This window comes from Larus michahellis, chromosome 3 (assembly GCF_964199755.1).
Source record: "Larus michahellis chromosome 3, bLarMic1.1, whole genome shotgun sequence".
In the NCBI taxonomy this organism is placed as follows: domain Eukaryota; kingdom Metazoa; phylum Chordata; class Aves; order Charadriiformes; family Laridae; genus Larus; species Larus michahellis.
Window position 1 is genome coordinate 54,615,700 of NC_133898.1, and position 12,666 is coordinate 54,628,365.

Genomic DNA, 12,666 nt, shown 5'->3' on the forward strand with positions numbered 1-12,666 from the left:
TAACAGCCGATCCAACAGTGATCCAAGGCTCTTGGTAAAGCTATTTGAGATCTCAGAATTAAAAGCACTGGGTGAAAGCTAAACTGCTGCGGTTATTGCTCACAGGGTTTTCAAGTCCATTCCCAATACGAATTTTTAGTTTCTGGGGTTTTTTTCACTTTGCTGGAATATTCTAACATAGTGTTAAAGGCATTAATCCTGGTGCAAATGAGTGTTCTCCCAAACACTTGTGCATTGTAGTGAAATCTAGAATTTTTTATAGAAGGTGTGCTTTATTGAGGTGGAGTCACTGCAGCAAATTTGCACATAGTGAAAGATGCAATCTCATTCCCCTGCAGCCAGGCCAGGCTGGTTTCATACTAAATCATTATTTAGCTTTTCCTGTCCAGTTTTGTTTTAAAATGTGTCAAGTGATGAGGCTCCAATCCCAGCCCTTCACTCTGCTCCATAGGGGTTCATCCTGTTACAGTTTGCCCAACACAGCCTCCATTTCCTCTTTTTCTGTTTCACTTACCTCCTCCTATTTGTATTCCTTTCTCTCCTTTTATTTTGATAAATAATTCTTCTCTGTCCTTCATGTTTATGTCCTTTAAATATTTATCTGCTCTCCTCCTGTCTCCCTTTAGTCATTGCTTAGTACGGTTTATGTTTAGCTCTTGGCAGTTACCCAGTGACATAGGAAAAAGGAAGATTTCCTCTTCAGTTAGGTATTCTTTCAGAGTTCAAGCAGCTATGTGTATTTTCAGAACTGTATACAGGGACTGAGATGTAAATGGTGAGATCCTATTAATGTCAACAGCGGGTTTACTACTGACTGTTTTAGGGCCATGATTTCACCCAGAGCCTCTCTGAACTTAGTCATATCTTCCACGAGGCTCCCTATACGGTAGTGGAGTCCAGGCCGAAAAAATAATTTACGATTGTTTGAGCACTGTGTTTCTCTCCTTGCAGAAGAAAACACTAGATCAGCCTTTTTTTCTTGTTGTTTGTGTGGCCAAGGCTTGCTGGTTGCAAAGCTTTAGTTAGTGTGTCTGTAACAACACGAGACTAGTCTTTTCCTTATACCCTAATTTAGGAAATGACCTTGCCTTGACTTCACACCCTACTTGCTGATGGGACTGGAGGCTTCTTCAGTGACAGACGGCCGTCTCGCAGATGCTCATTTATTTTTATGAGGCAAACGTATCAACGGAGCTATATTAAGCATGTCTGCATAGCATGCCAGTGCCTGGGCAGAGCATAGGTTTGGTTTGTCTGAATGTTGACATTAAATGCTGTAATTTTATTGAAATATTTGAGTTGTAAATTCCCATATATTTTGTGTGCACGTAGCTCTGAGGGCTAGGTTGCAGGCAACCTAATAAATCTCATCCTGCATGGTTTACAAATAGAAGCTGTCTCAGGGCTTCATATCTCCTAAATCAAGTAAGCATCCTCAGTTTTGGATGATAAGCCACTATCCCAGCTTCCTCAGTGATGCCTTAAATATACTAGTTACTCATTATACAAACCAAAATATTTGGAATTCAGTAACTAAAATGCTCATCCAAAACATTTTGTTAGAGCAAGTCACATTGGATTGTCTCTGTGTTTACCCCACCCAAGCAGCGTAATGGAAGGAGTGTTTAGAGTGAGAAGTCAGCCTCGTGCAGCCGTGGCCAGGGCTGCTGCGTAGCTGGGGCTGAATGTTAACATTTGCCTCGTGCTCCGTTGACCCATCCATCCAAACCCTCCCTTCTGAGAAATGCACCTCTCGCCGTGCGGCCACAGCCTTGCGTTACCCGTGGGAGAACGGAGTTGTCAAACCGCTCTCCAGTTAGGCCACTCCCACAAACATTACTTCATATGTTTGTATGATTACCCTACATTTGGAAGACATGGGGTTGGGGTTTTTTTGTTTTAAAATTCCTGGTGGGCTCAGTGAACGTATTTTTCCTGAAGCAGCCATAAATCGTCTTTTTTATTATTCCGTCTTCTTCTGAATGTGCACTACGATTGATAAAGAAAAGATTCAGCGTACCTTTTCTGGTAGAGTGTCTATCCAAAGGAACAGGATTGTTGAGTGAAACTTCACTCGAAAAAACATTGACTAGTAAGCATTTCAGCAGAATACTTTGGTTTGATTGTGTATCTTCTTAAAAAATTATTTTATAGTTGTATGTTATAATTAGTGTTTAAGAAATAATAGACCAAAAATAAATTAAAACCCTTAACAAAACAGTACTTTGATGCACCCAAAACAATTTTTCACAATTTAATTTTGGCAAAACTTGCTGACTTTCAGCTTTTTGTTCCAATTCAGAACAAAAGCCACAGGAAAAACATCTTTGAAAATGTCCAAAATTACAAGTTTCAAACAGCTCTACAGCAAACGTTAGGATTAGTTCAGCCTATGAGCAAAACTGCCCTGGTGGCAAATGACAGCATCCCAGTGCATACGTTCTCCACAGAGGGATAATACCACATTTCCGCTTCTTCCAGGAATTCTCACTTAACATTATGTAAAAGATTGTTGGTCTTGTCCATAAACATCCCAACTGGACCAGGCAGAAGGTTCCGTACCGTGCCATTAAACAAAATAGTAGGGGGTCATTAACAAAAGAGGAGGGACTCAGGTGGGCTTTAAATCAGTTTCACCCAGGGACACTTTGCCCTGAGTTAGTGTCCCCAGGGAGCTCTCTGGGGAGCGCCAGCACCACCCTCGCCCCCCTCCACCTCTGCCAGGCTTTGCAAGTGATTTAGTAGTTGCTCAAAAATCGTGAAGGAGAAGAAAATTCCCTTTCAGTACAACTGGCTTTTTAGGCCCGGAGAGACTACATAAAGGGAACATTTTTTCTTTCTGTAGAAGGCTGGCGTAAGAGGGAATGTCTTTGCATTTTCACCGCTGAGCCAGTGGTCACTCCCAGTGCTTTTCAATCATAAAAGCTGTATTTTTACCTTTGATGATACGCTGCAGAACATATTTGTGGTGAATACCAAAGCACAGACAGTTTTCACGCTTCCAGAGTAAAGTAATCCGCAAACTTTATTCAGCCCTGCCTGTAAAACCCACAAGGCAGGTGTGTTTTAAGAGCAAAGAGCAGCAACAGTTGATTGAACCGCTCTGGGCTTCAAGCTTAAAAGGCCAGCGATGAAACTCGTTACCTTGAGAGACCCAGCAGTTCCTGGACGCCTGGATCATCTCCATCTCAAGCAGGAGCGAGAAGGAAAAAATTTTCTTTCGTTGCTCCTGTTGACTTAGCAACATCACAATAGCAAACACAAGGCGAATGCTCATTTAATACTGAAATGTCCCCCCAGGTAGGAAACATTAGGCTCGGTGCTGCCTCTACTGTGCAGCTACCTGCGAGTTAGCCAGCGCCGCAGCAGGGCAGTGGCTGCGAGGGAATTAGAGTCTGAGAAGAGAAATGGTCATACCCGAGAAGTTTGATGGAGAAAATTCAACCCTCTTTGGACTGTATTTAAGTGTAGGATCGAGGGCTTTGTGTACCTGTGTATCTTTTCTCTGTTGGATTCTTGTAAATTGGAACGAAAACTTAAATATGTATTTTGTGAGGGGGAAAAAAGGCCAACTGTCTCAAAACTGTTTTAAGCAACTTTTCTTTATTGCCAAACTATATGAAACAGCCACCAGTTTCGCCCCTCAGGTCATCATAACTTCCAGAGTTACTGATGAATGGCGTTTACTGGGGCCTCCGAATTCTAAGGCCAGCCCTCTTATTGGTTTGTCATTTTGAAATTATGCCTATCGTGGATCATAGGTAATTATTGCCTGTCAGTAAGAGTTAATACTGAAATTGTCGCTATTGCCTGCAATAGTAATAATAATAATAGCTATACATCTGTTCAACTGAAGCAAATATAATAAAAAATAAGAGCAGGTTACAGTAGAATTCCAGAAACAAATATATCACTTCATGTATCATTTGGCAGGATATCACATCCGTCTAAGGTAAATATTTTAAAATAAAGCATATGCTTTACATCAAAAAAAAAGATGACCCATGTGCAGCTATGCAGAGGTGTTGAAGGCTTTCAGTTCTGCACAGGTTGTGGACAGACGTATTTCCAGCTGCAGGTTTTGGCTTTTTGGAGGAAGTTCCATGCTAGCGACTGGCAGCTTTCTTTGCTCTTCATCGAACCGTTTATTTAGTTTGTTTTTAGCAATGTTAGTTACAACTGGTTTATACGATTGTAAGGGGTGTAATTCTGACTTTGTCGGTGTTGTACATCACCATAGGATTTGGCTTACTGGATGTCATTGCATATCTGCAGCTCACAGACCTCGGTGGGGGGGGAATGAGTTCACCTGGGAGCTGTGCACAAGCGCATCTGTGTATATTCAGTTGGTCCAGTTCTGTTTAAAAATACACAAAATCAAAATTTCACCTCTGCATAAGGACACGAGGTTTCTCTGATCATCCCACTGGTCTGTCGGTCAGTACTTCTCTAATGACGGGGTTGAACCCACTGGCTAATTTCAGCCCAAAATCTCCAACACGCTTAAGCTCCTGCAGCATCTGTGTGATTTTTTGGCGGGGGAGAGAGATCCAAGTTGGTGTCCCAGCGGGGAAATAGTGGGAGGTCGCAGCCGCCAGAGGCTCCACCGGGCAGGAGGGAGCCCACCCAGCGGCACCCGCGGGGCTCAGACCCGCTGCAGCCTCTGCAGGCTGCTCCTCGCCAGGCAAGGGCATCAGGAAAACGCGGGGAGAGCCCCGGTTACTGCTCTGAGGATTTGTTTTCAGCAGAGTTAGTACGTCCTAGAAAGCCGTGTTTGCTCTTGACAACTCCCATGTGATTTTATATTTTTTTTTGGTAGTATTAGACTTCATCAATCTGTCCTTTTATTCTCCTTGCTGGAAAATTGAGCAGAGGTACTTCAGAGGGACGTTGTGAGATTTAATTAACTTTTCCAAACATTTTGAGACAATAACGAATAGATGACAAATAACATAAATGGGAGCTCAATATTAAAAGTTTAGGACTACTTTAGAGACATCTGTCATTCCAGATGTCAACATTGAAGCATCCAAGCTACTTTAAAAAAAAAACAAACAAACAAACAAAAAAACCCCAAAAAACCAAACTAACCAACCAAACAAAAAAAAAACCAAATCAAAGGAAAGTCTTTGATTTCTTTAAAGCCAAACGTGTTGTTTCATGTAAAAGGGGAAGAAAAAGGAGAGCTGGGGGAGATAAAATGACCTCCTCCAGACCCTGGACTCCTAAAAACCAGTCTGCATTTGTATTGATTTTTCAGAGTGCCCCTCTACAAAGGAGCATCTCCTGCTCTGTGAATCTGGTTTTTCCCTTTGCCGCAGCAGCACTAGGGCTGAGTGGTAAAGCTCTGCTTGTAATGGCTCTCTGAAAGGTTCCATATTTGGGGGCACAGAGGATCTTTCTTCCAGAAAAATAACCTTCATGAAATCATATGCATTTCAAAAGAAACGGCATAAAATCCCTATGTGACATTACTGTTATACTTCTACTTTCAGTTGTCAACAGGACACTTTTCTGTTTTCCTTTCTGTTCTAATAATGCTCTGCTGGTAAGGTACAACATGAAAGGCTGCTCTTTAAAAGATTTGAGTATAATGCGGTGTGGAGCAGAAACACAGTAATGCAAATAGTATTTCTAAGCAGAGCCATTGAAGCCAGATTATAATCTTTTTTGGAAAGCCTGTATTTCTCCGTATCTCGAGTAATTAGTCACCACACAAGTACTTTGTCTTACAGACATACACAGTGTGGGTTTGAAATTAGAATCTAGTTTCTCTGCTTTTGTCTGCAACAACCAGCATTAAAAACAGATGAAAATAACAGAACCGAAAAGGATGTTGCATATAGTTGTATGTATGTATTCCTTTTTCTGTATCGCTGGCGTGTACCAGTGCTCTGTGAAGAATTTGAAATTGAGTTGCGTGTTCCTGAGTCGGAGTCATATTTTGCTTTTGTTCCACTCGAGGCATAGTGCTGAGATTTAGGGAAGTAAGGATGGTAATGGATGAAATTTGAATCCATCATTTTATTCACTGATTTATTTCTCCTCCTACCAATATGTTTTGATGGTGATTTAATTAAGTTAACATAGTTTCTACCTCACCCTCTTCTTGCTTTGTTAATTAATTAATGTTCCACTCCTGACTGAACAGGGACATCTTTTATTGAAAGGTCATTTTGAAAGGTAGAGACGGGCAAATCATTTATAATCAATAACGCTTGTTGCCAAACATCTCTGAGCAGATTGTGAAACCTTTGACATTATTCGTGTGTTTTCTGCTTGTGTATCTTTCTGCAGAAGCAGGTTTCTGTAAGGGGCAGTTGCTGGTGTCAGATGTGCAGGGGGGTTTCTCTTCATGGTGTTGCAGGTCAGGGGATTATGCAGCACTTTGGGTAAAATTTGGGTAAAAAGGACAAAAGGCCAGAAGGACAAGTCACTGAGGCACCAAACCCATCATCTGACAACCCACTCCTAGTTCCAAAAAAAAAAAAAAATTAAGCTTTCAAATGCCAGTTTCAGCCTGGTACCACCAAGAAGGTCGCCTCCAAAATGAGTGGAGGGAGACTGGCCCCACGCAGGGAGGCAACCAGAGCAGCAGGTCTTGCCCTGAGCCACCTCCAGAGGACACTGCAGAGGAACTGGGCTCCCGTGCCTCAAGGCAGCCAGCAGGTATTCATACTGGGGCTAGAGTTATGACAGGATCTATGCATCTAACACCAACTTAAGAAAAATAGGAGTTATCATTTTAGTGCTATTGAAGATTGGTAGAACGATCTTTGACTTCAGAGGCCTTGCAGAGCTCACAAAATCTATCTCCATCCCCTTTGTAAAACAGGATTTAGGCTAGATGTCATTTAATTATTTCTAGAAGTGTATTGGAGCATCCAAGTGCTTTGGTTGCATTTGCAAGTCAGAGGTGTTCACAGGGCACAAACACACAAACAACTGCGGTCAAGAGCAAAGCAGAAATCTGCTGGACCTCAGCTAATGCTGTTGACTGACAGACGTAAGAGCAGCACCCAAGTTTGGCACCTGTGTAGGAAGTCTGATTATATCTCATACATCTCTACAGCATCTGTATGGGCAGCCAAAGCCGGGCTGCCCTGAGTTGCTGGCTCCCTGTGCTGTTGCTGATCCCCAGAACTGGCAGGAGGGAGGCAGACGCACTCCCTTTGCTCTGCACTGGTCTTCCTTGTAGACATACGCTTCGGCTCCTCTCTCTCAGCCCTGATGCACCAACTTCGTGGTTCCTCCCATGGGCGAGCCTGAGACGGGTTTCACTCCATTGAGGATTTTGCTGTTTATCATGTCTGATTTGCAGCTCAGTGCTTAACTAAGGCAGTCCATGAAGATGTCTATAATGCGCACTACATTGGCAGATCTTTCTCTACACAAACCTTTTAAAGAGGAAAGCCGTAAGTGGAAAATGGTATCAGTCACGGGAGCACTAACTTCAAGTGTCGCTGCCCTGACAGGATCCAGCTGGCACCAAGGGAGGCATGGTGTGGGACACATGTGGGGCACCTGGGGGGTTTCAGCCCAGGGAGGAGGGCAGAAGGAAAAGCTATTTCATTTTTATTTGACACTTGAAAATTGATTTAATACCAATTTAAATTAGATGCATGTGTTAGCTTGTACATGGCGGTAGGTAAGACCCTCTTGCCTTGTAACACCACATCTATATGCAAAACCCGAAACTGCACTGCAAGTTAATTGAAAATTACTTCTCTTGAAGTAGAAACATCAACTTTTACTCCAGGTAAGTCTGAAGACTGAGAAAAACCATCAAAGTATTACACACAAGTTTAGAAGATAGCTTCAGGATCATTTTCTTCTAGTAGAACTAAGAATTTCTTTGGGCAGCAGTAAGAAGGGTACTATTAAATAAATATTTTTGGAATTTATTCTTTGGACAAAGAGATCCCAGAAGCAATACTCTGGCTCCACTGAAACCAGCGGCTGAACGGCGTTCAACTTCATGGAGCTGTAACTTCAGCTCAGCTATCCAGTCACTAGATGTGACAAGTTACTTTCCCCTTATGGTGAATTAGCTATAAATCTTAATCAGTATTACAGTGAATAAATTAGTGTCTCTTCTATAAACTCCTCCTTTACAGCTCTTGTAGGCCATGGTTTCACTAAGTAAAGTTCTCATTGGGTTGGCTCTACATCCTGCTGAACTGATACAATGTCATTGCATGTGCATCAAGGGGTGTCCCTAGATCATCATTACTTGACAGTGTACATAGCTTAGAGATGCACTGGCTCTTAGTTTTTAAGTGAGACGTAGAGACAAAACATTCATTGGCTGAAGTTCAATTTATAATTCCGTATTTAAATCTCAACCAAAGTTGCTATCACGAGAGCTTCAGAGAGGGAAGCAGGATTACAGTTTTGTTTTCTATTTCATAAAACATATAGCTAGTCTGTTATTGAGAAGGAACTTTTTTCTCTCCTTGGAAGATGCTCTTGAATATACTTTTCCCTTTTCCCCTTTCCCTTCTGTACTTCATGGTTATTAAAATGAAAACAGCCCAAGAAGTAAAAATTTATACCTTAAATAAAATTCTCTCCTTAAGCATTCAGTGTTAAATAAAGTAAGCAGTAACATCCTCCTCTTTGATGTTCAGAGCTAGACAGACAGTAGTGGATAAGCTCTATTTATTTGCATGTATCCTGAGCTGCCTCCACTTCTCTTTCATACCACATTAATACCTGGAAATGGGAACTGTTTTTATTTCGGGGTAGCAGGTGCTTCCTCCGCTGTTACAGGCTCCACCAGTCTGGTCTCTTCTGTCTGGTGACACCAGGGATTATTTCAGAGGTAGCTAATTTGTCCAGGATCATGCAAACAATTGTCATGACTTCGTGCTCATTGCTCCAGGTTATGTTCTCTGCTTCTGTCTGACTTTAAAGATAAGTAGCAAACCCCACCTTTCAAGCCAAATCCAGTACTGGGTAGAAAGGGCAAGAGTTTAGAAGATGAGCGCTATTTCCAATGAGCATTTTACTCATATAGGTGAACATCTGGAGTAAGCATTACCTGCCCAAGCTGCCTGCGCTCTCCACTCTGTGTGCTCTACCGAGGCCCCTGCAAGGGGTGAAAACAAGGATGGAGGACCCGAGTTATTTGCACTTTCCTCTGTGCCTTTGGAGTACGTCCCCTGTCGTTGCCAAGGGGTGGGCAGGAGGAGAAGCTGTTCCGCAGCACCAGGCAGGTACCTGTGCAGGGACAGCCCAGCGCTGTGCTGAGCGGTACTGAACTGGGGTCATCTTCCCTGCGGCTGCTGAGCTCCGGTTTTGCAGTTCTTTGATAATAGCATCAGAGAAAAGGGATTCACTCAGAAAGGAATCCATAGAAATAGGTCAGAGATCCAGCTATTTTGGAAATGAGTGGAGAAATTCATGGTGGTACCTGTTCACTGATCCTCAAAAGAGACTAGGCAAAGACATGCACGTTTGCTTGGTCACCTGTGTAGAAAATATCTTTAATGTTCAGGGCTCATCATCCCTGGCACTGCAGCAGCTGTTCAGACCCTGTCCATCTCTTCCCACACTGCTGGAGGAATCCCTCTGTAGCCAGGATCGAGCAGGCTGAATAAGCAGCCAGAACTAATTCAGATCATGCTTGAGCAAATTAATCTAATTATCTGACTGCCAGGATGTAAGAAGTAGAAGGTAGACTCTCTCAGTGGAGCAGACTGGGGCCATTGAATACTAGAAAAAGATCTCCGAAGCGCAGAAGAGAGGCACTTGCCACTCACCGTACCTGGAAGATGACAGAGGAGTCGGACTGAGCCAGAGCCTTATGCTGTTGAGATGTTATGTCAAAGTGCCATCTCTTCTTAAAACCTTTTCTCATGCATGTGAGACCCACATTGCCCCAATCCCAAAAATGCAAGAGGACGGAAGAGATGGGGAATTCCTATTTCCAGGTGTATCTGTAATAAGAGAAAATAAGTTTTCCCTCCTGCTATGACAGAATTAATAATAAACCAGAAAGGAGAAGGGATTTAACCTTGCACATTTATTAAATATCGTGACAATGGATGTGCAGCATACGGTACAATAACTAACTCTGACAGCGCTCTGTGGTATGTAAGCTGGTGCAAGCAGGTAGATACCTCTAGGGAGGCTACCTTGGAGGTTAAAATCAGGCATGGCCCAGGCATGCGGAAGTAATAGGGTAAGAAAAGGACACTGGAAGTACCTTTCTAGAGAATATGATTAATAGGTTCTTTGGTGGTAGGACTGCATAAAAATCTAAGACTATATAGCTTCTGCCTTCAGAGTGTTTAAATCAGGCAGTATTTGATGCTGGAATATGGGCAGGGCAGGTCACCAACTCATGTGCCAAGCTGTAATCTTGATTATAGGTTCCAGTTATCTTTTTTGGCAGCCACCGTGAAGGTGGCAATTAGAGCAACTTTGGAGGAGACTAGGTTCAGAGTGGTTACGGGGCCATGAACTCCGGAGAATGAGGTGTCTTCTGTGGTAACATAGCCTTTTCTTTAGTGTCATTGTGCCTCCCATATGCATGTGGGAGGAGGGTGACATAGCACCCTGTCAGGTCCACAGCCTGTAACCACCACAGCAGTGGCCACCACAGCAGCGAGCAGGGCACAGGCCCAGGGGGATTCGGCAAAGCACCTCACCACACAGCCGTGCCTTTACCTGTTCAGAGGTTTAAATGATGGGGACAGGAGGGTGTACTGCCATTCTGCCACCCCGTTCTCACAACTGCACAGTGCAAGTGCAGAGAGGCACTTTGTTAGGCTATCTAACCAAGCTTAATGGGAAATGTCCCACATAGAGCATTCAGCGATGCTCACCTGCCCAACAAGAATTCCTGCCTGGGAGCATTGCTGATCTACAGCATGAGAAATGCTCTGCCTTCACGTAGGTTAAGCATTTTGTGAGCGTATGATGTGTGATTTTTACTTGTGAGATAAGATTAAGATTCTGAGATTCCCTTTGTTTTTATTTTTATCTACAAGGTAGTTTAGGTTAAATGAGCTAGTGAAGCTTACATCGTTATCGACCTAAGTAAGGTGTCAAAATGGAAAGAAATCCAGGTGGCCCTCCGTTCCTATTTAAGGTTTTCTGATCAGCTGTTTTGTACACATTTCTGTGCATCAATTTTTGAAGGACAGCAACAGAATATGTGGTTTCATTATGGTATGTTCATTACTTGGGTGCTGAGAGTATTCAGCTTCTCAGCAGCTCCACAACACATGCAGGTGATGACAGAATCTCACTGAGATCTTAGGCTTTACCACCTAAAATAGTTTCTTAACATTCCTTGTAGATGCTTTCAGTATATAGGCATTGTGTAATGCAGAGAAAAAAGAAGAAAATTTTAATACTTTCATTATGGAATTAGTAAAATTATGATTGACTGAGAAATTAATCTGTAAGAACAAGAGCTGATAATGTGAGGACTCGAATCCTCCTCAATGCCCAAACATTCTGCTAAATGTTTTTGCTATGAAATCTTCAGCGTCAGTTTTGATTAGTTTGAACCTAGCTCACCTCTGTAACTATTTTTTCTCTTACTCTCTATTCATCTCAACCATAAAAAGTATTTTTCTCACTGCTATCGCACAGTAATTTATCTCTACATGTAAAAATAGTTTTTTACTATTTATAATCAGCCTTTTTTCTTTATTATTTCTTGTTTATGTGGTTTATTGGAAGCTTAAAATATTTTATACAAATCACTTGCAGAGAGTGCTATTCAGTGATATCTCATAAACGCGGCTGGCATCAGCACAATGCAAAAAGTTAATTTGCATAAGGTTACCCCGACGAGCTCTGGGACTGGTACATTCTGTTTAGTCTTAAACGAGATAGAGTTATTAATTTTATGTAGTTTTCATTTTCACGTTAATGTTCTCTTCTGCAAAGCGTAATTACCTTCCTGTTGTTTGTAATACTGTAGTCCTTTTGGTTAGGGCAGTTCTCTACAGAGGAAGACCTGGTGCCCTCCTGAAGAGCTTACTCTTTGCACAGAAAAAGAGGACACCAGAGAGTGGCATGATTTGCTAAAGGTCACACCACAAGCCATCACCAAAGTGAGAAGCTGAATCCAAATCGCCTGAACCTCATTCCAGTAGTGTATCCAGTGACCATGCTGCCTCTTAATATGTCGCTCTTCTTATTGTTCTTTCTTTACAGTTCGGGATCGGGTACGATCAAAAATGGAGAGAGATATTTTGGCAGAAGTGAATCATCCTTTCATAGTCAAACTTCATTATGGTAACTATAATAAAATATAATTTGTGTTTGTTCTTACATTGGTTGGTTGGGCAATTGTAACTAGATATATTATAATTTCATACAGATATCGCCTTCCTACTTACGACTCTGTCACTAACAAAATCTTAGAGGCTACCTGTGTGAAATTCTTCATTTATGCTAAAGGAGAATTTCCATATAATTAGGTTTTAGCCATTCCTCTATCAAAATGCATTTGTCATAAAGTCTTAACGTGATATATTGTGCTGGTGGGGTAGCTGGTGGGTATACATCTGCCAGCCCCCTCACCTGCTGTCAGGTATCATTTAGAAAACCAGAGAATCGAAATGAAAATTATTTTTAATAATCGGCACCAGTCTGAATTTATATCTGTGTGTATATGAATGTGGTGTCTTGCTGGAGTTGCCT

General features: G+C 42.2%; 1 protein-coding gene across 2 annotated transcripts in view; it reads left to right on the forward strand.

Annotated features, from left to right (window-relative positions):
* RPS6KA2 (ribosomal protein S6 kinase A2) overlaps nucleotides 1-12,666 on the forward strand; it is a 309,537-nt gene that overhangs the window by 223,046 nt on the left and 73,825 nt on the right. For both annotated transcript variants that reach the window (XM_074580253.1, XM_074580254.1), the window contains one exon: nucleotides 12,178-12,258. In XM_074580253.1, the coding sequence (XP_074436354.1) occupies nucleotides 12,178-12,258 (81 nt within the window). The remainder of the gene's footprint in view (nucleotides 1-12,177; nucleotides 12,259-12,666) is intronic.